We start from the raw sequence: 26,557 nt of genomic DNA, 5'->3' as shown, positions 1-26,557 counted from the left end.
AGGCAGCAGTGAAAGAAGGGCCCCAAAGCACCCAAGCTGTGATTCCAAGAGCGAGTGCCCAACTCACCGAGCCCACGATCCCTCAGCAGCAGCTCCCAGGGCCCTGTCCAGCCACCACCACCCACACCCCCAGAGCAGCAGCCGCGAGCCAAAGGAGCGACACCGGAGCGATGGGGTACACAGGATACATTGCCGTGTTTAACAGACCGAGTACACAAAATAAATAGCTCTGTACACTCTAATTATAACGTCACAGACTAATTACAACGCTTCGGACCTCATTCTGCGAGACGGTCCATAAAGACAGGGCCCAAAGGCGAGGCACAGAACCGGGCATTTCTTTAAGGGTGAGTAGGACACGAGCGCTGTGCTTCCAGCCCAGCACAGGAAATTCAGTGACCGAAAATAACAGCGAGCACTGGAAGGTCCCAGAGCTTCCCGGGAGGTGTCTTTCCGCACTGAAAGGCAACAGGAGGAGACCGAGCGGTCAGGAGAAGCACCAAAAAGCTCCCGAGAGCAGTGCAGGCAGCTCGGGGCACAGCACGCTGTGTTCTGGGATGAAGAAGGCTGGGAAGCAGCTGCCCAAACCCACGGGCTGACCCGGATTTTTCTACAGACAGGGAACACTTTGGGAATTCTCCAGTGCCATCTCCCAAGAGCCAGTCTCTGCTTTACTCTGCCCATGGAGATGGGCAGAACTGGCACAACCCCAACCAAGGTGAAAGCCAGTGCTGGCCCCACACACCAGGGACCTCGATGGGAGAGCTCTCCTGCCTGCAAGGCACCACGTGTTGGCTTCTGCATCACTCCAGGACTCACCACAGCTCATGGAGCTCAATCCAGAGATGCTGTCCCATAGCAGAGCTGACCACAACTCGTGCTCCCCAAGCTAACGCTTTGGCTCTGCTAGAAAACAGGATTGAAAAACAGAGCAGGGTATGAAAAAATTTAAGTTACCAGAGCAGAAAATACCTGAACTAAAGGGAGGACTAAATAGCAGGTGGGATATTAGGAACAACTTCTGCTTGGAAAGAGCAGTGAGGCACCAGCACAGCTGCCCAGGGAGGTCGGGGAGTCACTGTCCCTAGGGGTGTCCCAGAGCCGTGGGGATGTGGCACTGAGCCAGTGGGCATGGTGGGGTTGGACTCAGGGATGTGAGAGGTCTTTTCCAACCTTAATGCTTCTGTGATTCCGTGAAAATATCCAAATGCCACAGCAGCTGAGAGTTTGAGGTTTTCTCATTCCCAAACTGGTAACGCAGGCTCTGTGCTGCTGGTTTCAGGTCACTGTGCACGGCAGAGCCCTTCGAACGGGCGGGGGCAATCTCAGTGCTAAGCAGCACAGGCTGTTCCTGGACTGAAGGAGCGAGGGGATCTGCCAGCCCCGGGCTGATGTGTTAGTTTATAGAAGCCTGAGACAGTAAGAAGTAAATCACAGCCGGACAAGCAATTGCTTTTTAGCAAAATATGCAGGAAAATACATCACACACTCAGAAAATCTGGATGCAAAGCTGAACAGTCCAGAGTTTACTTAATGTTTAGTCTGGAAGACATTTTCACATTCATTTCCCCCCACAATACCAAGGAATCAGCCGGCAGTGTTCTCTGAGGCCGTATCCATCTCCCCAGCAGAGCAGGGAAACTTCCAGGGCAGAACAACGGGATTGCTTTACACAGTAGTGCTAAGTTCCAAAAGACAACTGCACAGTGTTCCCTTGACTCTGCAGAACTTCTTGTGGACGAGGAATCAGCGCAGCTTGCCACTAGGTGTCCTTCCAGCTTCGTTTTCACCCTATTAACCAAGTACAGAAAACAAAAGCTCCTCCGCTGAGCTTTGCTCCCCAACGACACAGCAATGGATGTCACCTGCGTTCTCCTGGCTAATGCAGAGCTAGGGGAAGTCGCTCAGAAAGTCCACAAGCCAAATTAAGAACCACCATTAAGAGCCAAAGAAGGAAATGGGAGGAAAAAAAAAACAAACAAACACAGAGCATCAGAGATTTTAACTTCGATCATCCCCAGGCAAGGCACTTCTGAAAAGGGGAAAGTCCTGAGACATTAGATCAACGGAGAGCTGAGACGGCCCTGCAGAACACACAGGAAGATGAGCAAGATCATTCACAGTGAAAGCTTCTCCAAGGACAGGCTGAAGTGAAGGCAACTGAACTAGTGGAACACTGCCTGTCCCCTAGCTGTAAACGTGCCACAGCTGCAAGGCTGAAAGCACCAAGGAATTGTTTGAAGCCAGAGATTGGAAGATTCTTGCTCCGCTGTGTGAAGGAGATGCAAGCTTGGTCAGATGAGAGCTCAACCTCCTGCCCTCCTCTCGCATCCATGTAAAGCTCGTGGGGACAAGGTAGGTACAAACCTGCACAGCTGGGCATGGCGATGGTCCAGTGGTTAAAGGAAAGGGTCTCAGATTCTAAGGGTCTTGGCTCAGTCCATCAGTTTGACTCCCTTGCACAGGTAAAAGACCTGCTTTAAGGACAAGCGGGCAAGATAACCTGGGGAGGGCTATAAAAGTACCAAAGAGGACACAAAGATCACAGCGCCCGGCTGCGATGCTCCAAACACGCAGAAGACTCCTTCAAGTAATGGCTCATAACCAGAAGCCCTCTGAGAAAGCATCCGGCCATCTCTTCATGTAAAGGGGAAGAGCACTTTTCCAGTTAATACCTGCCTTGAAGTACTTGCTGCTATTGAAGAGCTGTTTGCAGGAATACAAGGAGCACCGAGCTGCTAATGAAGCAGAACGTGGCAAGCTGCCTGTTTTCTCAGAAACCATGTTCCTGGTAACGAACCAGGAAAGACTACAACAAAAGGTAAAAGAAGCTGAAGAAACCTTTTATTTTTTTTTCTGCAGCCCGCAAAGCTAAAGTAAAAACAGCCAGTAATTCTGCAACAGCAGTTAACGCTGATGGAAGAAAGCCTGCATGAGATGTGGCAGGATGGCCACCCAGGGCAGAGCAGCCTGCAAGGGACCCAGAGCTTCCAATGTAACGTGCAAACCCACGTGAAGGATTTGGAATGCACCCCTGCTGCAAGTGCATGCAGGATCACCGTCCTCAGGTATCCTCTGTCACATTCCTCCTCGTGAGCTTGGGAACAAAAGACGTGTGGTTGGGTTCCTAGCGCTGGGCTGGAAAGCACATCCCTAGAAATTTCCTTTTTTCAGCTCAGTTAAGACTGAAAGCCTGCTTTTCCCTGGTGGATTTAAGCTGTATCTAACAGCTCGGTGGTTTCTGTGCAACATCTCTCACTGCTGTCATGCCAGGACTGGGCTCCTGCTGGCCAAGCCCCTACCCTACCCCTATGGAGCCACTTGTGGCCACCTCGCCAGCTCCCACCACCACTTCCCTGCCCCAGGGAACTGATGGCAATACCAGGGCACAGGGAACACCCCAGAGCAACCGAAGCGCTGGTGTGCTGAAACGCAGTCGGTAACAGTAAGCCACATCACAGCAACAAGAATGATCCCTGCACGGCAGCCACTGGTCCTACCACAAACAGGGGAATCCCTAAAAACTGCCTTATCTCTGTGGAGCACAAAGTTCCTGCAGGACCATCCTACCCCTCACCGGGGAGCACTCACGCAGTCAGGACGAATGGGACGGGACCCCAGCTCCGAGGTGGCTGCATTTTGGTCCGGCTGCCAGTCTGCACGGTGTGAGCAAACCCTTGATGTCAGCACGCTGACGGCAGCCCTCTGGGGATCCCCACAGCTTCAGGGCCACAGCACACACACACACAGCTGGCATCTGCACGGCGCTGCACCGGGATGAGGAGCCGGCGGGCAGCATGCTGGCGACTCAGTGCTACCTTGGTTCTAACTGCATGTGACTCACACCAGCTTCGCTGCAAAGGCACCACGGAGTGTGACTAAACCAGCTCAGAATGTGTGTATATATCTTTTTTTTTTTTTTTAAATATATACACACACCCACACGTGTGTACGCGCACATACAAAGTGATTTTGGTTCCATACGCGAGTGGAATTAATAAATAACTATGAGCAACCAGGCTCCCGGGCTACAGAAAGAGCTCTTCTCCTCGTTTGTGGCTCCTTAATTTGTGTGTTACTCGAGGCTCCGAGCTCTCAGCCAACGAGAGCTGCTCCGTTTCCCGCGTGAGACCCCGCGGCACAGCTGGCCCAGAAGTGCCACCACAAGGTTCCTTCTCCTCCACCCAGGGGGGGGGGACACCTGAAGGAAGGGAGGGAGGAACCTGCAGCAAAGGGTGCTGCACACCTACGCTGCAGAGAAGACGTCTGGGAAGACTTCGGGCAGGTCCCAGCCCAGTGCTCAGCCAGTGTATTGCTGCTGGTAGCGCAGGTTGAGCTCTCGCAGCTCCCGTTCCCGAACCCGCCGCGACTTGTTGGATTTGGTGGAGCGGCTGGAGCGCGTGGACTGCGCCGACTTGGTGCTCTGGCAGCGGGAGGAGGCTCTCTTGAGAAGGTTCTGGGAGATGGAGCGGTGCAGGTTCTTCATGGAGGAGGAGGCCGCCATGCTAACCACCCAGGGGTGCTTCAGGGCCTGAAGGGCGGTCATCCTGTCACCGGGGTCCACCGTGAGCAGGCGATCGATGAAATCCTTGGCCAGGTTGGACACGCTGGGCCAGGGCTGAAACACAAAAGAGGGAATTAGAGCAAAACGGCCTGGCACAACCCCGCTGATTCATTCCTTCCTTCCTTCCTCCCGTCCCTAAAAGGTGCCGCGGGGCATTCCGCCTCTTCCTCTCGCTCTTTCATCCTCAAACCTTCCAACAGTCTCCAGCCAAAGAGATTAAGACGTAATTACTTCAAAAGTCTGCAAGGGGTGTGGGAATCCAGCAGCTCGACAGAGACCAGGCTGCCTCAGCTCCACACTGCAGGTCCACATGTGTTTTCCCAGCTGGCAGACAAGAACACACAGCCACACACTGGGATTGGGACATACCCTCACCAACACAATGACCTGCTACCCAATCACAAGCAACCAGCCCTTCTCGTTCCTTTTATTCCTCTATTTTCCTATGTCAGTTCTTCCCCCAAGTCACCTAGGGGAAGAACTCCCATAGCATGCCCCACATCCCTGGGCAGATCCACTGCGGTCCTAAAGGTGCTCGTGAAAACCACTGCTATGGACTCATCCCTATGGCTTCACACTGGGACCATGGGGATGGGGCCACCCATAATGCCACGTCTGCTTCTGCAGGGTCCCCAGCGTATCAGGATCTGAGGAGCTCAGGATGTGGATGTTCTATGGGTTTCACTGGATTTCCTATACATAAAATATCTTGTATGTACTTCCCTTTACAAAGATTCCAAGAGAAGGAGCTCTTATTTCTTCACTGGGAGGCTTTGTTTCAAGAGTTGCCCTTTCATTGCAGCCCTCCTTTGGCAAGAGGATCCCTCTTATGTCGGAACCAGATGATCTTTAAGGTCCCTTCTAACCTAAACCACTCTGTGATTCTAATTTGGGTTCCCACCTGCTTTGTCTTGATGAAGCCCTTTCTGTTTGAACCTCAGCCATCCTGCTCAGAGGATGGATCGTGACACACTGCCAGAGCACTGGTTCTCCTGCCCCTTTGTCTTCACAGTCATGAATCTCACAAGCAAGCGCTGACCTTTGCTTTAGTTCCAAAACCAAGGGTAGGGAGATTTTTCTGCAACGGTTCTTGGTCTCAGTGGTCAACCCAAAAACAGCCTCAATGGGAGGAAGTTCACAAGACGTTCAAAATCCAGCAGGTGATCATAGATAAGGAATTTTTATGAACGCATCACAACAAAACAGGAAGGAATTCTGGTTTTAAAGAAACAAAGCCAAGACAGAAAAGAATAGATGACTCCTTTAAGCCCCTTAATACACAAAGTACAGCCATAAAAACTCACAAGCACCGATAATGAAGCCTTCAAGTGCATGGAGATCCCCTTCCAAGTGGCGTTAACAACAACTGAACAGCTTAAGGCAATGAAGTAAAGATTCTAACACATGAGTTGAGGTCATATACCACCACACACGTGTGACCGAGTGAGAACAGCACGTGTGTTAAAAAAGCAGGCTGCTGCTCCATGTCTTTCATTCTTCTTTTGGTGTGGAAGAAAAGAACGTGGCTATTCTTATGACAGGATTCTATCTTTCAAAATGCAGCGCCTCCCAACTGGAAAGTCAGATACAATGCCCTTTTCTTCTTACAAAAGGTCCAACAAAGAGGCACGTCCTGATTTTTTTTTTTTTTGAGGTTTCCCATTCACCATAAGCAATCTTCCCTTTGAAGAGGCTGAAAGCCACCTGCAAGAGAGCTAATCCATAGGAGAACTTGACACCGAAAGGGCAGGATGCTCTCAGAGCTGCTCTGCTCTGCCTACCTGCAGCCAGTGCTGCCCCGTCCGTCGGGTCAACACTCTGAGGATATGCTGCTTGGATATCAGGGTACAGAAAGTCTGTTCTTCACATTTATACAGTACTTTATACTGTATTTTACAAGATACAACTGAAACAGCCTGCTTACTTCCCTTAGCTCATGCTCTCCAAACGGATACATGAGCACTGCTGCTAACGAGACAAGAAGAGAGAGAAAATGGCACAAAATACGGGACAGAAAGGAAATACTGGTACGTGAACAAAAACTCAGTGTCCTTGAGCATACTCAGGATAGAAACTGAAAGTCCTTCTGATCATTAAAGCCCTCGTGTTCAGGAGGGAAGCACAGCACTCTCACACGGATCAGACAGCACTTCTGTGTTTTGGAGCCACGGACAAAACACACTCCTGCCCATGTTTCAAGAACTAAACAAGTTAATAAAAATGCCTTAAAGTTCAGGCTGTCTGCTGCTCTCAGCCGTGAGTAGCCTGTCATTGCCTACCACTGAATAACTTCTTTCTTGCCATTTATTATCAAGACGCATTTCATCAGCTGAGGAAAAAAAAAAAAGAAAGCCAGACACTTCTCGCATAACAGAATACAGACAATCTTTGATCAGAAGCTCATTAAGGTTTTCAGTGATGAAGAGGATATATATATATAAAATAGCAAAAAGCCTTTCCAAATGTGGGGACAAAAAAAGCCCGGTGAAGGTTGCAGCTGAACACACCGGCCCGTTTTACAGAGCCACGTACGTTTTGAAGTGCACAGCCCTTATGCTACTTGCAACAATAGAACCAAAAAGCTAAATCTGACTCTGACGTGCGGAGATAGCAATCACATCGCAAGCCCATAGACCTCCTACCATACTTCTGCATCAGGTGCTTCTTCTGTTCAATAAATAGCAAAGGGAATCATCTTTTTCAGTCTTCATGACCATCTGCACTATGGTTAGCAGCAAGTGAGATGACTTTGACAGCTCGAAACAGCTCCTGTTCCACTCCAGGGGGAAAAAACAAATGCAGGATTTGCGTGGCTCCAACCTTGTTGCTTTTCCTGGGGAACTTCTTTACGTCTGCCTGCAATCTTTTACCTTTCTGAATATCGCCTGTATCGCAGAGATGCAGTCATTCCAGGATCTCCAGCCTCTCTTCTCTACTTCGATCCAAAGAGACACAAAAGATGAATTAAAATCAATACATACTTGAGGACCGACAAGCAAGAATGCTTTTCTCAGAGCTATATTTTCAGGAAAAGCATGCAGGGAAGTGCTATTACAGGTGTGGGTGCCCCATCCCTGCAGGTGCCCGAGGCCAGATGGCAAACTTGATGATTCAGAGTTTGAAGAACTCCATAAAGAACGTAGTGGCCAGCTTGAACACCCAGAAATCAGCCTGCAACAACCAGCCTATGCACACACTGGTCTAGCTAAATGAAGCCTAAAGGAAGAGCAAAGTCCAAGCAAAAGCAAATTGGATTTCTCATTACTGCAATTATTCTAGCTTCACCACAAATGCTGAATACGGAGTACTTGCAATTAGCTTTTTCTTCTGGTCAGCAAACACAGATCAGGTTATTGATCTGTTTGTGCAAGCAGAGGTTTCATTTGCTGCACCATACACGTCCTTGCTTTTACTTCACCAAAGCTCTCTGTTTAAACACAGGGAAGGCTACATCCTGCTGAAGCACCAAGTGGAACGAACTGTGCAGTTTCCAAGCCCATTCCCGGGGGAAACGTACCCACTTCCCCAACACCTCATACTGTTCTGTTCACCAGGCAGGACCCAGACCGCAGGGTTTCTGAGATGAGATCAGAAGCCACCGTAAGCTGTAAAGGAGCCTTAAATTAACTGAGAAGCCCACACCCTGCCTACTAACTAGCACAAGCCTGCAGGCATGTGGAGATTCCCCAGAAGGTGGGACAGACTGCTGGCTTTCTGCAGTGAGCCTGAGTGTACCTGAAGCAGAAAAGCAACCGTTAAGAAGTAGCTCCCTGTCGCTGAGATGAGTTGGGCAGCCACACATTGCTCACTTCTATCTTCTGTGCTGCGTTTTGCTTTTCAACAACCAGACCAAGTGGTAAGAGGCCTCCCAAGAAGATGGGGAGGAACCACGGCATCATTTGAGCTGGAAGGGACCCACGAAGGCCATCTAAGTCCAACTCCTCCACAATGAACAGGGATATCTACAGGTCTCCAGGGACAGGGCATGCATCACCTTTCTGGGCAACCTGCGCCGGCGTTTCACTACTCTTATTGCAAAAAACTTTATACCCAACTGAAACCTCCCCTGTTCTAGTTTGAAGCCATTTCCCCTCATCCCATCACAACAGCCCCTGCTAAAGAGTCTGTCCCCTTCTTCCTAACAGCCCCTTTAGATACTGAAAGGAGAAAGATGGGCTGCAAAGACATGTAAGGACACTGTATATCAAAGCACTACAGTTCCAGGTGACCTGCCTGAGCCCACAGCCAGCACTCTCCAAGCTGATGCCTATCCCTCTTTGGCAGGCTGAGAGCTCTCCTCGGCTCTGCTGGCACAGCACTCAGCACACAAGCTCCCCTGCACACACACACAAGCTCCTTGACATTTTCCCTAGAGACACAAAGCAGCAGAGGGATCTTCTGCTCAGTCCTGTGCAAACACCAGAAAAACAAGTCGTCTCACTTCCAAGCTTTGCTTTTAGACTTGGAAATACGTGCTGGAAGAAGAGATGCACTTCATTTTCCTGATTCCAAAACGAGTTGCGTGTTGCTGTCTGCAGAAACGACGTGAGCTCTCCAGATGATGCCACGGGGAAGGCGAGGGACGCAGAACTGCGAGAGCCTCGGATCTCCTCTGCCAGCTGGTTCTTACAAAAAGCTGAAGCACAAAGCACCTTATCACAGCTTCAAAAGGTTGCTCTAGTTCAGTCAGAAGTGCTGCGTGCCAGCCTCACTGATACATAGGAAGAATCTGATCAAGCGCCTCAGAGCACCAGGGAGACGGAGGAGCCCTCCAGCTCCACCTAAAGAAAACAGATGGCTATTTAAAGTTTTACAAGACACAGAAGATTTTATCAGGAACGAGGCTGCCCCAACAGATAGATCAGTTGGGTTGGAAGGCACCTGTAAGGACACTAGGTCCCATTCCCTGCAATGAGCAGGGACACCCACAGCTCCACCAGGTGCTCAGAGCCCCCCCAGCCTGACCTTGGCAAAGTGAGACCTCCCTGCAGCAGCTGTCCCTACAGGAGAGGTGGGGATGCACTGCACACCAATACTGAAATGATCCTCAAGCCTCAAAAATGTGCATGATCCTCGGTTTAGAAACCCATTGTGCTAAGGGAAAACCCTTATCGAGACAGCAGAGAGCGAAGAAAAAGCCCACACAGACAAACAGAATAATTAATTCTGAAGAAGAGCTAGAGGCTGTCGACCAACCAAGCAGCTGGCAGCGTGCTTCACCACCAGCTATTTCCACGGCTCATTCCTGTTTTGATGCTGCATCCTCCACCGTGCCAGCGTGGATGTTTGTGCAAACAAAGCGAGCCAGACCTGGGAGCTTCTACCGCTGTTTTGCTGAGGTTTTCTGCCACTTTTCCTTGCTGTGACTCACAGGTGGGCTACGGAGGCATCAACATCAGCCCAAGCGAGCAAGTGGCATAACGAGCAGCACTTCAAACACGCATGAAACCACCAGCAGCCTTACTTACAGCTCTGATGACAAGGGGAAAAACTCCGGCTGTGGAGATTTGCAGCTTTTGCCCCTTGAGGACGACAGCTGCCGCTTTCAAGATGCAGCAACATTTATGACAAAAGCATCTTTTAAGCTTCTAAGCTGCATAAAACATGGGGTGCAGCTCTGATCCGCAGCTTCCACGCTGCTCGGTAATAATCCCAGGGGAAAAGCAGCCTCATGTACAATGCCTTAAAGAGCTCTCAAGTGTGCTCTATTTTATTCATCTCGGGCTCCGAGGCTGTATGAGGAGGAGGAGGAAAAGCAGGAGTGTCACTTAGGCTAGGTGAATGCACGCAGAGCTGGGCCTCCGTGATTAGATGCCATCCACGCCGCTGATGTTACTCACGTCGGCACAAAAGCTATGGAAGCACAGCCCCATGCCAGCACGCAGAGAACAAATGTGCACTGCTCAGGGGTCGAGCAGTCAGCCCACCTCTTCCTCAAGAAGTGAGCGTGAACCCGGAGCACAATGTGCAGCACTCCCAGCACCCGCACCTGGAAGGAGATGCTGACCTCTATTAGCGTCGCTCATTGAGGTGCTGGTTCTCATCCCACTCCGCGCTGCAGCCCACAGTGCCCAGGTGTTCTTTGGATGATGACTTCTGTACAACTGAAGTTCAGGCAGCTGAATCATGCACGAGTCTCAGCAAAACAGGCACAGCAGGGCGCTAGGCAAGGAATCGGTTCAGGTGTCACCATCCAGATTTGGATGGCAGCGTTACCCAGAGGCTGGTGGGTTTTAGAGAGTTCAAGTTTTGGAGCTGTTCTGTGTCATTTGGGAGGGACCCGGCAAAAAAGAGATGGAGCTGTTGGAGCAGGTCCAGAGAATGGCCACGATAATGCTGAGAGGGCTGGAGCACCTCTCCTATGAAGAAAGGCTGAGGGAGCTGGGCACGTTGTGCCTGGAGAAGAGAATGCTCCAGGGAGACCTCACTGCAGCCTTCCTGTACTTAAAGAGGGCTTATAAAAGAGATGCAGAGCAACTGCTTACAGAGTCTGACAGCAATAGTTTAAAGCCATCACTCCTTGTCCTAAGAGTGTCAATATAGTTTAGATTTTGGGAAGGAATTCTTCACAGTGAAGGCGGTGAGACCCTGGCACAGCTGCCCGAGAGCTGTGGGTGCCCAATCCCTGGAGGTGCTTAACGCCATGGATGGGGCTCTGGGCAGCCTGAGCTGGTGGGGGGCAACTGTGCCATGGGTTTGGATTTTGATGATCCTCAAGGTCCCCTCCAACCCAAGCCATTCTGTGATTCTGTGACTTCAGAAACTGGAAATGTTAACTCTGAAAGAATAAGGAGATCACCTCTGAAATGCCACGCAATGAATGAGCCTGGCCAGCATCGAAGCTCCAGCACTGAAAAGATTGCCCAGCCCAAGGCAATGCCCAGCCAGAAACAGTTGCAAGGACGTGCTCAAACCCAAGCAGTTCCAGAGAGCTGGAACAACAAGTTTCTGATTAAAAGATGCTAGCACATCACATCTCTGCATTAATGGCCGCACGCGTGACAGATTCCCAAGTATTCCGCATTAATTTGTTGATATGGGGAAGAGGAATAAAGAAAGGATGAAAGAGGAAAAAACGACGACCCTTTAATAATCCACAGCATTATAAGTATGCGTGGCCATCTGGTGCTGTGAACTTCTGTAACCCAGCTTTCCAAATGGAAGCAGCCAGCCGCTTCCCCCCCCCCCCCGTGCAAGCTACAACCACGCAGCAGAATGACTGCAGCGACAAAACCAACACACACAAAGCTTTTATCTGCAGCCAGGGATGGCTCCTCCAACTAGGGAGTTGCCTAGGGAAATATCTGGCATGCTGAAGGCGGGCTGATAGCCATTCATTTGGGTGACAATGGGTACCACGAGCTAACCCTGTGGATTGCAGGCTGGGGAGGTTAAAGGGATGCCCAGCATACAAGGGATGTTATTGCAGCTACACAAAAGTAGCTGCATCGTTTGGATGTGCTGCGTGGCTCTGTTACCTTTGTAACAAGGGGCACAGGAAGAAGCTGCACCTTGGAAAGCCCATATGAGGAAAGAACGGGGAAAAAGAGATGACTGGAAGGGTGGTGCAGCCCCAGAAAGGTGCACAGGGAGGTGGGGATCTCCTGCCCTGAAGAAGCCTCAAGGAGACAGTCACAGCCAACCCAGCTCAGGCTGAACAGGGTCGCACACCTCCAGAGGCCTCTCGTGTTCCTGTGGACAGCCAGGAGCTGGACTTGCTTATCCTTATGGATCCCTTCCAATTTGGGATATCTTGTGATTACTGAGGTTTGTGCGATTCCAATGCCTTTGTGCCCCTGTACACGTTTCTCCTCCCTGTACCAGCACCCTTCCACGGGCACAGCTCACACAGCACTGCCCAGGCTCCATCCTGCAAGCTTCGTGGGATCAGGCTGAAATTCGTCTTAAAAGTTAAGGAATTAGTTACGGGATAGTGAAAGACAGATAGCACAGTTCCATAAAAACAAGGCTGCAATGGATGCCCACGGACCATCCACTCCATCCCATCTTCCCCAAAGGACCTGCAGCTGATGCATCACTCCTGACAGATGACAGCCTAACTTGTTCTACAAGACAGCTTCAGCAATCCCCCTTGTGATGGTTCAGGGTTTTTTTTGTGTGTATATATATATTTTTAATGAACGGGAGATGCCAGTGAAGCGTCTTAAAGTGCCCAGCATAAATCTCTCTCGAAGGAGTTCAAGGCTCTTTTATACCATAACCTGGAAAAGAGATTATTCCTTCTCTCCTCTCTGAAGCACCCTTGGTGTATTTGCAAACTGCTATCACAATATCTTTACACTAAGCAGCCAATTACTTTTCAATTTACCAGTGGCTGTTTTTGTGACACCCAATTGTCTTTGCTGACCTCCTGTCCACTCCCTCCACTTGGCCTGCAGGCTTGTTTTGTTTTGCTTTTCCTTTTTTGGGGTATTATTGTTGTTAGTAGTGTTTTTTTTAATACGTTGTGCTGGGCTTTTGGAGCCGTACAATGCCCACAAGTGTCACAGCTTCAGCCTGGCACGCTGCATGATGCAAAGGGATTATGTCCCCTTCTGGTCATACATCCCAGTGCAATTGACTTTTCCCACCAGTGGGACACCGCTGCCTCACGCAGCAGTTTGTGATCTATTGGCACACCCATTCCTGAGAAGCCAACACCTCCAATCTTCTGCTCCTCACCTATTTCTGCACGCTAACTTACCCTTATTTCTAAACGTTTGCATCTGCAACTGAGCTGCTCAGATCCGTTACGGCCGTCAGGAACCCAGTACGGTGTGTGGCTCCTCCACAATGCCACCTGCAAACACAATGCACACATCCTCTCCTCCCTTGTTTGTGTTAGCTGATACAGCCCTAAGCACCTCGGCACCTTTGGGATTGGCCACGGAAAGGGACATATGCCCAAAGCCAGACAAGGAGATGGCTCCCTGCTTCCCATCCTGCCTCTCCCCTGCCTCCAGATGTGCTCACTTCACCACCCCACCTCAACGTGGTTATTGCACTTGCTCGCATGGTTTAGCCATATCATCATTATGGGTCAGGCAGACGTGCAGTGCAGAGTATTGGTTGTCTTGCTTTGAAAACCCAGCACGTGTTACAGTGCATTTCCAAACGGTGATTTATTTCCTCCACCCTCCCCTGGAGACTATAAAACACTTTCATGAAACAGCTAAAAAAAACTAATGCCAGATTGATCCTTGCCAAGCCCCTTGGCCAACCACTGGAGGTATGGGAACTCCTACCAAGTTTGGAAGATATTCCATGAAGTGATTTCAGGTTCTCATCCAAGAGCCTTAGCTTGTCCAAACCAGCCTTCCAAGCAAAAAGGCAGCTCAGGAGTGTCATTAAGCATTTCCCAAGCTTGTGAAGCTTAAAACAAATGAAAAAAAAATTGAGAAAAAAAGCAGAAAGAGCTAAGAAACTACAATACCAGACCTTTCTATCAACATCTGATTTAACTATAAGGATTGAACGCCTCTGAGTCATCCCAGCTGTAACAAGAAACCTTTCGTGTGTCAGAGCTCCACACCACAGCCTCAAAACGATCAGGCTGCAAGAATCCCTTCAAAATCATTCTTCAGACAGAAAGGGATGGCCTAGGAAGCAAGCCTATGGCTGGACCAGATGATCTTGGCGGTCTTTTCCAACCGGAGTGATTCTGTGATAGGAACACCTTTCTTCTCAGCAGAATTCCACTTTGTATTGGGCAGGAGATCACACTCACTGGCTGATTGCTCCGAATGCCGGGTGCATGTGATGCTGATGGGAGCTCACAGCTGATGGGCATGCAGCCAGGCACACAGCCACACGCCAGCTAGGTGTGCACGGCACTGACAGCAGCTGTCTCCTCCGAGACTTGCCTGCGTGGTTCCCACCCCACCAAGCACTGCTAATCGGGCGCATTAGCAAAAGCTCAGTTTTCAGGAAAATCCATAAAAGCAGCCGCTTCAGTGAATCAGAAAACATGCCTGGGATTTCTGCCTTAGCAGTCTCCAGGCAGCAGGAGGGCAAAGCAGCAGGTGACGAGAGCGAAGAAGCGAGAAGCAGAGGAGCCAGCCGTGAAGCTCACGCTCCAAAACACCAGAACCTCCCCCAGCTTCCAGATGTCCTGCTGTTGGTGTGAGCCACCCCTTCCCGACCAAAGCTCAGCTCCCTTGCCACTCCGGGTCTGAAAGCTTCAGCTGCAACCTCATCAGATCTGGGGATTTCAGGGATGAGGTGAAGAGGCTGCCAAGAACAACCAGGAAGCATCTTGCCAGCCCTCCGACTCAGCACCAACGTAAGCTCCCTCAAACATTTTTTTTTTTTTAAACAGCTGAAAAATATCTGAAATCAAGATCTTGATTTCAGGTGGTTGTCCTCCTACCTATGCTGGTTCGGTTCTCCCTTGTCTTACCCCAGGGTAAGATGGCACCCCTGTACAACTCCAGCCTGGTGCTCAGACGGAGCCAGAAGGATGCTGCAGCTTCTCCAGCGTGCAGCTCGTTAGCAGCATCCACCTGAAAAATCTGAGCCACAGTTAATAAACAAAGGAATGAAGTCAAAGGAAGAAGGACACAGTGACAACAGTGACAAAGGAAACCGCTTGGTCCAGTTTCAGGGCACTGGAACAGAGTCAAACACTTGATAGTTTCAATCCTTTTTGTTGATAGTTTATATTCTACACAGAGGCAGCTTAATATTCTTTTTCTACCCTACCAATGTTCCTTTATCCCTACAACCCTAATTCTCCACAAATACTGTTTTGCCAGTAACAGGATTTTACAGGGCCCAGAGATGCAGAAATCAAACCAACACACCAAGGTGCTGTAGGACTGCAAGTTCTCCCTGAGACGCAGCTCCTGCCGTCCTCCATCCGCAGCTAAACACCATCACGTGTCCCCAGGTGCAGTCTTCCATCTAAAAACCAAAGCCTCCCACCCCCACCAACCTGTGGGTGCTCTGGTATGGGACAAGGGCCTCACTCTTCTCCCTGCTTACCCTTAAGGTTTTGAGTTCTTCCCAGCTAAGAGTCGTGACGTAAGCTGAAGCACGTCATAAAAAGACATCAGGAATGATTCCCATAAGGTCCTCGTGACACACCAGCTGCAGAGGAAACGATCTTCAAAACCTCAAGCAGCAGCCAAAGCAGAAAGGGAATCCATTTTTAAACGCATACACCGGTTTTAAGCCTGCACAGTGCCCTTTTGCAGGAGGAGGTGTTTCTTCACCTGCAAATAAAGCATTTTCCAATACAGCACGCTACAGGTTCGCAGGAGCGCGGTCACCAACCCTGGGCTGAAGGATTTTGCAGGTTTTAATTGAGCTGACAACATTTCAGAGAGCCTAAGATGCCCGCTCTGCAGCTGAGGAGAGCTGGACAAACACTTGAGCTGCCACAGTGTACGGAGCAACACAAACCCACCCCTACCCCCACCCGCCGAGCAGGTGCATTAGAGAAAAGAGAGAGGAGATGCTCCAAGGAGCGCAGCTTTGTGCCAGCGGGGAGAGGCTCACTTTCATCCTGCTCGAGTGTCTCAGCTCTTCAAAGCAGAGCACGATGTTCTTTTCAGAGCCCCCCAATGCCATCTCACCACCGCTCTCGTTGCTCTGCGCCGCGGCCTCGCAGCTATGAAATGCAACAGCACATTCCTCTGGAAATTGATTTTTTTCCCCCCCCCCCCTTTTTCTAGGCAAAAAAAGAAAAAAACAAACCCTCAGATTTATACGAAGAGCCATGCTGCCTTATGTGGAGGAATATCGGAGGACAACAGCCCATGACTGTGCCTTGCAGAAGCTTCCCATGGGTCTGGCATGGCTCAGGAGGGCAGTACCTTGGCCGTGGTGCCCAGAGCTGCCCCCAGCTCAGTGTACCCACAGAGAGCTTGCAGTGGAATCAATTCACCTTGCAACAAGCTCCTCTCAGAGCAAAGGGCAGCATGGGTACATCCTCAATAGATGGATACCAGCTTCCCTTGCCTTTTGTAGTTATACTTCTCATAAAGAAAACAAAACCTGAATTCTTTCCTAATTGCACAGAACTGAGTCATTTAGATACACCTGAGTGACCAGAAGTGCAAAAATGCACGTGCCATTGCAGGACTGGTGGACAAAGGTCACGCTTTCTGCAGCATTCATGAAAAACTTACCACTCTGGCACAGGCTGCCCAGGGACGTGGTGGTGCCCCATCCCTGCAGACCCCCAAGGTCAGGCTGGATGCAGCTCTGAGCACAGATGGAGATGTGGGTGTCCTTGCTCAGCGCAGGGGAGCTGGAACCGATGGCCTTTGAAGGTCCCTTCCAACTCAGTCGAACCTATGGTTCCCTTTAAATAGCCACAACCAAGATCTGAGAATGTTTGTCTCTATCCCCACGCTCTCTTCGAAAGCTCAATAAACACAGGAAATGAACATTAAAAGTTGACAAGACTGTGAGCTGACTCCATCATGGGCCACTAGGGGCCAGCCTCCACGCTGAGGACAATTACAAGAATACTTTGGGAGCACCCGTAGGTTTACAGACACACTCAGTTTGAGGATTCATCCATCAGGTGAGAGCCCAAACTCATTAGCTGCTTTGGAGCTGCTTTTCATCTTTTTCCCTTGCTAGCTGTCTGGTAGCAGCTAAGAGCACAGGTGCTTCATTTGCCAGCACACCGCTTCGTTCCTGCTGCTTCTGATGTCACCTGCAGACACAGAAAGCCACCTGGGGACAACGTGTGTCTTATTCCTTACTTACACTGAGGTAGCTATTGGGACACCACACTAATCTACTCATTTTTTACTAAGGTAACCTGGTTATCATGTAATCAGTTGTGCTCCTCAAGCCTGAATCTATCTATCGGCATACCTGGAGAGTTTACTCAATGCCTGCATTTAACCTGCCACTTTCAACTAAAAGTCAGGGCAGGTAATCATTACAATGCTGATTTTCCTAGGAAACTGCCATCCACGCCAGGGACAGACCAACACACAGACCACAGCACACTCCTTCAGCACTGTGGGTTCTGCTACCAAACATGCAGCCACAGGTCGGGTGAATGCAGGGTGCAAAGGAGCCTAGGTGGAAAGCGAAGGTCACAAGATCCCAAAGTTACGTTTCATCCCGAGTTTGGACCAAAGACAAGGCCTGGAAAAATGGACAGAAATGCCATTTGGACATGAAGTTGCACACTGTGCTCCGCAAAGCTGTGAGTGATACCCAGGTTGCTGCCATTCAAACACAGCAGGAGGGAGAAATAAAATGGAGAGAGCTGACAGCAAGGAAAAAGGCATTAAGGATGTAAAACACAAGGGTAGCACAGGAGGGACAGATGAAGTCAGGTGATGATCAGATCAGGCAAACTATGAACAGATGTGGAAAACTGCAGTTCATTCTGGGCCACATTCTCCCAACCTGTTGTTTTTTTTTCAACCCAGAATCTTCTACACAGCAGATCCCAGGGCAAACTCGTCAACCACACCAAGCTGATACGAGCTGCTGCTCTGCCCATCCAGCAAAACATTGCCAAGCAGACATGTGCCACTGCCCCACGTTGGAATACATCACCCCTGGTACAACACAACCAAGACTCCAGCCCTGGGGGCTGTCTCCTGGCTATCGTGCCCCTCTTCTTCTTCCCTGTTACTGCAGGGGAAAGGAGAGCCATTCTGATAGGGATGAGAGGGATCCACTGGGGGGAACGCTGGCAGGCAGCAAGCCTTGCCTAGCTATTGCTGAAGTCAATACCAGATGCGTTTTCATTGTCCAGTCCAGCATCAATACACAGTACTTTGTATTTCAAACCCTCACAATCCCGTATCACGCTGCCAAGTTCTGAATCTTCTGTGAAACATCTGATAAACCTTCCTCAATCTAACATAGCGCGATGGCAAGCATCAAGGTTTTCTTTAAGAGCTTTCTCCTCTCCAAACTATGTGTGCCTTTGAGTATCTCTCTTTCAGGTCCAGCAGTTCCCCAAGACTGCTCCCCAGCAACCAGAGAGCAAGAAGAGCAAGCTGTAAACCTGGGAAGCATTTACCACCTGCAGAGCACAGTGATGAAGCCAAACATAGCTGGCACTATGACTCATGAGCCATCAGCAGCAGATGGACAGGGAAGACATCAGAAGGCAGCTTTCAGACCTTCTGAAGGAGAAATACTGCTGTGAACTCGTAGCTTCCATTCATCAGGAGTGCCTAACAAAGGTCAGGTGCTGATGCAGTAATGGTAATTTAGGGAGTGTAGAGTTTCCTTCAGTTTGTTTTTAGCTGTAGCATGCAAGAAGTCTCAGAGGCAATGCAATGGTGGACAACTGTCTTGCTCCCTTTGGAGAACAAGGAGCCTTGAGAACGTGATCCACTACAAATCCACTTCTGCAGCTCAAAGAGAAGGTTCTAGAGACTTAGGAAGAAAAGCTGAGAGACAAATGAACACAGAAACAGCGTCTGTAAGAACAGATACTCAAGTGATAAGAGGGCAAAAAGCAGAGGGAGTCAGGTGGACCTTCACCAAGGCAAGCTCAAATTCTTCAGGTTAATGAAGGAAGCGTCATGGTCCTCATCTTCCACTCGTGATCCCACTGTCCTGCTCCTCCTCTCTCCTTCTCCCCACTGTCATTTCAGGTTGGGTATCAGGAAAAATTTCTTCTATGAGGCACTGGCACAGCTGCCCAGGGAGGTGGAGGTGTCACCGTCCCAGGAGGTGCCCAAGAGCCATGGAGACGTGGCACTCAACATCAAAACCAAGTGGCAAGGGGAGCTGTCAAACAACAGAGCCATCGCACCGGGGAGCGAGGCGGGATGACAAGGTGGGATCTGTGCTCACACTTCAACCCTGAGTGAGTCACCCGACAGAGCTGGGAGCAGAATACAACTCACACATTTTCCTTTATAGATGCATAACATCAAGGCAGACTCATTTCTCCTAAGGAAAAAAAAAAAAAACCATCTGCAAGAGAAAGGGAAGCTAAACTAATTCTATCATCTGCACAATGCACTTTTTATTGGCAGTAAGTCTGCTTCTTCCACCCGTGTACAGAGCAACTCCAGCACCGCGTCCTAATTAAAGAGTTTAAGGCCATTTTCTGTTTCATAGGGAAAGTTCACCCTCCTTACTTTTTACATTTCCGAGCCATACCAAAGGAGTATCACGCAGCGAGCTCAATCAGCCCGTGGGAGTTGGGAAGCCTCGGGACTGATTTCTGATTTCAGGCTCAGCTGGTGCAATGCTGCCTCCAAGCCATAAGCCAGGACCACGTCAGACATCACTACCTGCTCCACTGACGTCAAGCAGGACGGACAAATGCTCCTGGCACACCAGCAGGCTCATCTGATACAGCACACAATCCCAGTGAGCCACCAGGGCAGGACAAAGCCCTAAGCACTGAGGGATAAAAAGAGCTCTTTGAACTCAGGGGAACTTTTAGGGGCCCCTAGAAACCAGGAGGCTGCCCAGCCACGTCTGCACCCTGAGGAACCCAGCACCACTGCTTCTTACACACAGCCATTTCTCCCATCCCTTTTGGGAAGAAGGACACAGCTCCTCCTGCCCTCACTGCCTTTGCCCTCACCATGGAACCAGCTGCTTCTCCTCTTCAGCAAATCATTGATCCACACCAAGGCCGTATCGCATTGAGCCACGCGTAAGAAACTCTATTAACCACAACTGGAAAATCCAAGCAAGCTAGACAAACAGCTCACCTCTCTGCACGGCTGCCAAGTCCCAGACAGAGGACAAACAGACTTGCAATGCCCAACTCCATTCAAAAAAGCCACAAACTTTATCACCACATTTATCAATGTATCCACTACCACCACGAGTTAAACCAAGCACTTTGCTCCTCAACTGATTTTCCCAGGGATGGCCTCAAGTTGACTAGACTAATTCTTAAGACAACCCCCAGAGCCCAACTTGAAACCCAGCGTACTGCAGGTCTCAAAGCACGAGTGTCTTGGAATGGGAGTGCACACAGCACTGCATGGCAGCCCCTTCACCTCAAAAGGAGCTCATTTCCCATCTTCAAAGCTGACATCACAGAAAGGAAAATGAGCTGTTCCTGTAGATCTCTGTTCCTGCACCTACCCAAGATGAGCAGTTCTGCACCACGGTCAAGTGTTCTGCCCATCTTTGCTCCAAGTGAATCAGGACGTCGGGCTCCTGCCGTTCCTGTTAGCCTGACCGACACATCAGTGGGTTCATTTCTGACACCTTCCATGCTTCTTCCAGTGTAATGCACACAAGAACACAATTTTCTGTGCAAATCAGATATGTGGAAGCATTTAAAAGCCCAGACTACGAGCAAGAAAATTGGCAAGGCACAGGAAACACGCCAGGCACCTCTACCTCTCGGGCTCTCTTTGTTTCCACCTAGAATTTACACACAAACTGGGCAGCCTGTCACCACAGCTCCTGCCAATACACAGCTCCAGTCCGGCACGTCTGAGACTTACGGGCACAGGATTAATTCCACCAGTAAATTAAAGCATCCATTTCCCCTGGCTTTCTCTGGAAGAACAGAAAGCATCTGGGCAAACAATAGGTGCTGTTGGTTGATGCACACCTTACTCCAAAAGCAGTAAAATATCTACAGCCCTCCAAAACCATTCATGCCACACACAGTACCCGTAGCAGCCTCACAAGTTTGTCATTTACTGGGGGATAACAAGTAGAAGGCTTCAGGCTCGCATGCTGGCACATCCAAAGCACGCACGGCCTTGTGCTTTCTCTGCAGCACACGTGCCACCATTGTTCCTACAGCCTCCAAGAATCCAGGGGCTCTAATCCAAGAAGACACTTTGTATTGCAGTCCAGGAAGCCAAAATTGCTCAAAATGATTCAGCTCTGGCACAAGGAGCAGAGTACATCAAACTCAACTAGCCCAAGGAATGCTCAGAACAGTTGCACTCTGTTCCCTCCCCCTACGGTTGCACTTAGCGCTGCCTGGGCCCCCCCCTCAAGCAATTTTGGGGGGATTTGGGGCCTAGTCTGTTCATTTGTTCTTCAAATCCAATAGCCTTGATCGTCTATTCTCACTACCCACCACTTGCTTCCAAGACTCCAGAACTACCACGTTTCACAATAAAAGGAAGAACGTGTTCTGGATATCGTGCTCGATTTAGCCAACAGATCTGTAGAAAGGCGAGAGTAGCAAGTGACAAAAGTTGAACGTCGGACTCATTAAATTCAGTGTCCATGAATGCTCACGCACCGAGGGCTGGAGACGTTAGATGGAGCACACCAAGCCATCCTACACACACCATGACAGCCTCAAATCGGCTACTAACACCAGTGAAATCTCTTGGGCCACAGTGGACCATGCTACATCACCAGCTCAGAGGTGCTGAAGAAACGAATGCACTATCAGGAAAGCTACGGGAAGAAGTGAACAACCAGAGATCTTCCCATGTCGTGACACAATGAAGCTTTGGGACAGTTATTTGACTGTCATTTCAGAATCATAACCACACTCACACACTGTCACTTTCCCAGTGGGCTTCACTGCACAAAGTCATGACGTTCAGGAAACGGAACACTTCTTTCTTTTACAAAAGAGAGGCAGGAGTTATAGAAGCTTGTTTTTTAGAATATCTCCAGTGAGGAATAGAGGTAGAAATCCAAACTGCTCACTGTGGGGCAGCCTGGCACCCAGCTGCGTGCTCAAGCAGCTCCATTCTGCGGAGTGATGGGACTCTGTGAGAGCAGGGGCACACATCTTCTGCCTGAAAACTATCCCTTAAGGTTCCTTTTTCCACAGCTACTTAAGAAAGCCATCCTTCCGTCCTCAGTTTTGCTACAAACTAAGCTCAGGAGGCAACACAGACTCATTTCAGAAACGCTCTTTAGGCCTTTGTCTGCCACAGCCTTGCCTTTCAGCACAGGTATTTTTCAGACTACGCTTGGATTTGTATCTGTACACCCCTTGTCTGATTTCCTACTACATTTCAAACACTCACTCTGGCACGAGTTTCAGCAGCATCCCAGCTGGATGCCTACAAGTCACTCCGTTCCGTCAGTCCCTCCAGTTCTGTTCTGGAGGCACAGAGATCTTTCTTTAGACACACATTTTTTCCATGGCGCTGCAATGGAAGCAGTGTGGGAAAGGAGAGAGAAAGGATTTTCAGGGCCAGAATCACATCGTTTTAACGCTGCCTTGCGTAGGACAGCCAGCCCACACAGAGCCATACACAGAGAGCTTCTTGCTGGACTTCCCCTCACCTCAACCCCAGCGCACTCACCTCGCCTGAGTAACTGTACTTCCCTTTCAGGATCTGCCGGTACAGGCGGGTGCGGTTGTCGTCCTCAAAGGGCATCGTGCCGCTCAGGAGGATGTAGGAGATGACACCCAGCGCCCACATGTCCACAGAGTTGGTGTAGGGCTTCCTGACCAGGATCTCGGGAGCGATGTACTCCGGCGTCCCGCAGGTGGTTTTCATCAAGCAGTCATCTCCTTTCTTCCGAGCGCTGGCCAATCCAAAGTCTGTAATCATGATTTTGGAATCCGTCCCGGGATGGTAATAGAGCAGGTTCTCCGGTTTCAAGTCCCGGTGCGTGATGCCCAGCGTATGCAGGTACCTCACCCCGTCCAGCACCATCTGCAGCACGCGCGTGGCGTCCCTCTCCGTGAAGGAACCTTTGGCGATGATTCTGTCAAACAGTTCTCCTCCAGTGGCCAGCTCCATCACCATGTACACGCGATCCTGGGTCTCGAACACCTCTATCAGCTGGATGATATTGGTGTGGCGAACCCGCCGCAGCACGCTAAGCTCCGACTCGCACACCTCCCTCCCCTCCCGGTATTTGGTCTCGATCATCTTGATCGCGTAGGGCTGCTTGGTGGCCTTGTGTTCCACCCGCACGACGCGGCTAAAGCTGCCCCTTCCAATCAGGGCTTTAATGTCGTACTTGGCCGTCACTCTGGGGTCAAACTTGGCACGGTATTTGGCCACTTTGTTCTTGCGGGGCTCGGGCTGGGCCGCGTGGGCAGGCTGGGGGTTACCAGGAAACGGGTTCGTGTGACGCGGGGGTGAGGGAGAGCCGGCTTTGATGACAGCCCCGCAATCATCTTTGATGAAATGCTTGTAGATGTCACTGTGGCCCGTGTACGGTTCTACTTTTTTAACCAGATCTAGCTGCACATCTTTGGGGGGCTCGGGAAGCACTTTGCTTGTCCCACAGCCCATCACTGACGGGTGTTAATTCCCTGTCAAGGCATCTTCCCAGGGCAGCGCCAGCAGCAACCACATCTGCAGCAGCTCCCACGTTTGAACCTTCCAAAAACAACGAGGAGAAGCAGATAAATGGGAAGCAAAGCCGCACAGTTTCAAACTGGAAAAGCATGCAGGTGGTTCATGCCTCAATGGAGCCATGCTACCACAAACTAAGAGCTGGGGATCTTCACTGTAGCACTCCTTTTTATTAAGCATAGTTTGCCTCATGCTTCTAGCCGAGCACTGAAGCACAGAATGGCTGAGGCTGGAAGGGATCTCCGCAGCTCACCTTGCCCGGCCCCAGGAGCTTAATAAAAACCAAGGAAAGAGTTCAGAATCCTCCTTAGTTTTGTTTCATCTGCTAAACTTTGCGAGGCACTCACCATCCTGAACTTTATTTTCTCATTAGAAACTCCACAAACTATCTCAGCAACTTGTTCACCCAAAAAATCCGATTTTTTTCTTTATATTTAACTTGTACTGGTGCTTTAAACCTCTAATTACTTTGCTCTCGGGGATCAGTGGAACTGTGCAGAAGGCAAGGAATATGCAGACAGAGGCAGGCTATTTTTTTACAATGCGTGTTACTAATTTATTCACTGCATCTCCTGCAGAATGCCAGGCCTTATTTAACCAGGGCAACTTTAGCAGACCATTCTCTCGCCCTCCAAGCCTTACAAAACCAAGGCGGGCTTTGATGTTTTCTAATGCCTAACTCAGTTTTGTCTTCTTTTGCATTTTCAGATAGCAAGCAGTGCTTTTGTTTTTCCATAAGGAGCTGCATTTTGCTGTAGTAAGTAGAATTTCAGCCAGTTGTTTCCGATTGGAGCAAAGAGAGCTCTTGCTCACCACACTCCACTCCAACAGAGCCAAATCAGCTGTGCTTCAGCAAGTCTTTACTTTAGGTCCTGATTAAAACAATCTGGAGGTAAAGAAACTGCCTGCATGCATGCATTCTGGCAATTAGCTGAGCAGCTTTAAGTTTCTGCTTTGGCTCAGAGCCCGTCAGTACAGTGCCACAGCATTTGCAGAAGACTACAGAAAAGCTGTTAGCCTTGAGATGTAATCATCCACCTTACCATCACCAAGTGTATCTCCACTCATTCACCACTTCTCCAAGCAACTGCTCAGCACAGCAGGAACCTCAGCTGGTCTTCCATCAGAATTACACGTGGCAAAAAGTGTTCTAGGTGGACAACACAAAGAAGTTCATGCTCTACGTTCAATCTGGAAAGAAAGCAAGGCTTTAGTTAAGATTCCACTTTAAAATCAGACATCAGCATAGTATCATCTCACATAAGACCTCCTGGTAGTACCATGAGCTCAGACACCAACCATGCACAAACAGGTCTGCAGCAGAAATAAAAAACAACTTCACAGACAGCTTAACTGAGATTTGAATTCACCGAGGGCTGTCCTACAGCTGAGTGCTCATGCAGATTAAAGCACCGTGACAAGGAATACATGAAATATTACAGCTACTTCAGAATCGTAACTCACACAAGCAGTTTTTCTCCAAAGCATGACTGCACCTTAAAATATTTTAAGTTAGCAGAGAAATGGAATGAGAGCATCTGCAAGCAAGACTATTACAGAGCAACTCCACACCTGAAGAAGCACTTGTGTAAGGCATCCCCGCAGTAAACAAAAGCAATGAGAAGACTCAAACATCGAGCTTGAAACTGTTGTGTATGAATCCTGCTGCTATGAGCAGAGATCAGGCATCAGCCAGCAGCAGGGTAATGGCTCTGCCTCGTGGGCACAACCAGCACCATGCCAGCACGGGGGGAGGGGAAAACACATAAAATCACTGAGAAATTGGGAGCTGAAAGTGTTACAGAAATGAGCCCTCTCTCTGAGCAGGAAACCACACACTCAGAAGGCTCTGAACCGCCCAAAAGCTGTCGGTATGCCTTTGTTACAATTGTAATAGGTGAGAGGAAGAGCTGGCTGAACGCTTTGGTATCAAAGAGATCCCTCCCTCATACAACTGGCAGGGCAATGCCACAGCTCCTGCTGGCAGACAGGCATTCCCCAGCCCCCTGGGAAAAGTCAGGACCTTATGGCTCAGTAATGCCCCCAGGAGCAGCCCTGTGGGTGGGGTGACAGCTGCCTGGCGTGCACACCTGAGGCCTGACCACCTCACCACCACCACTTAGTGCAGCATCGTGGGTCTGCAGAATGGCTTGAGCTGGAAGGGGCCTTAAAGCCCGCCACCTCCGGGCAGAGGCAATGCACCCACAGCCCCATCCAGCCCGGCCCCGTGCACCTCCATGGATAAGGCATCTCCAGCTGCTCTGGGCAACTGTGTCGGGGCATCGCCACCCTCACAGAAAAAGGTTTCTTCCTTATATCTACTCAAAACCGGCCCTCTTTCAGTTTAAAGCCGCTACCCCTTGCCCTATCGCTACATTCCCCGATAAAGAGCCTCTCCTCGACCTTCTCGTAGGCCCCTTCGGGTACCACAAGGCCCCTCACAGCTTTGCAAACACAGTTCCCTCCTGAGGCCCACCAGGGAAGGCACGGCTCCACGGGGGAGCAGCTCCGGCCCACAGCCGCGCCCCGGCCGCCCTCAGAGGGCACCCAGCGGCCCACAGGCGGCCGCACAGCGCGGAGCGGCGCGGTGCCGTCAGCTCCAACGTGCTGCCCGGGGCCTCCTTCCGCCCAGGGAGGCTCTGCAGGTCCGGGGACCCGGAGAAGCGGAGGAAACTCAGGGGAACAACGAAGGATCCGTGGCGGGGCCAAACCCCGCACTCACCTCAACCCGCTCCGACCCGCGGCCTGGCACCGCCTCCTGACGTCATCACCGTGCGCCGGAAGCGCC

At 50.2% G+C, this 26,557-nt stretch overlaps 1 protein-coding gene across 1 annotated transcript; it reads right to left on the bottom strand.

The window, feature by feature from the left end:
* PSKH1 (protein serine kinase H1) lies at nucleotides 177–26,557 on the bottom strand. Its single transcript, XM_021408059.1, has 4 exons — nucleotides 26,492–26,557; nucleotides 24,813–24,960; nucleotides 22,762–23,793; nucleotides 177–4,618 (listed from the first exon to the last, which is right to left on the bottom strand). Exons 3-4 carry the CDS (start codon nucleotides 23,704–23,706, stop codon nucleotides 4,301–4,303), a joined length of 1,263 nt encoding a protein of 420 aa, XP_021263734.1. The 5' UTR covers nucleotides 23,707–23,793; nucleotides 24,813–24,960; nucleotides 26,492–26,557; the 3' UTR covers nucleotides 177–4,300.

The sequence above is a fragment of the Numida meleagris genome, chromosome 10 (genome assembly GCF_002078875.1).
Source record: "Numida meleagris isolate 19003 breed g44 Domestic line chromosome 10, NumMel1.0, whole genome shotgun sequence".
In the NCBI taxonomy this organism is placed as follows: Eukaryota; Metazoa; Chordata; class Aves; order Galliformes; family Numididae; genus Numida; species Numida meleagris.
This window is presented reverse-complemented; position numbering and strand designations above follow the sequence as displayed.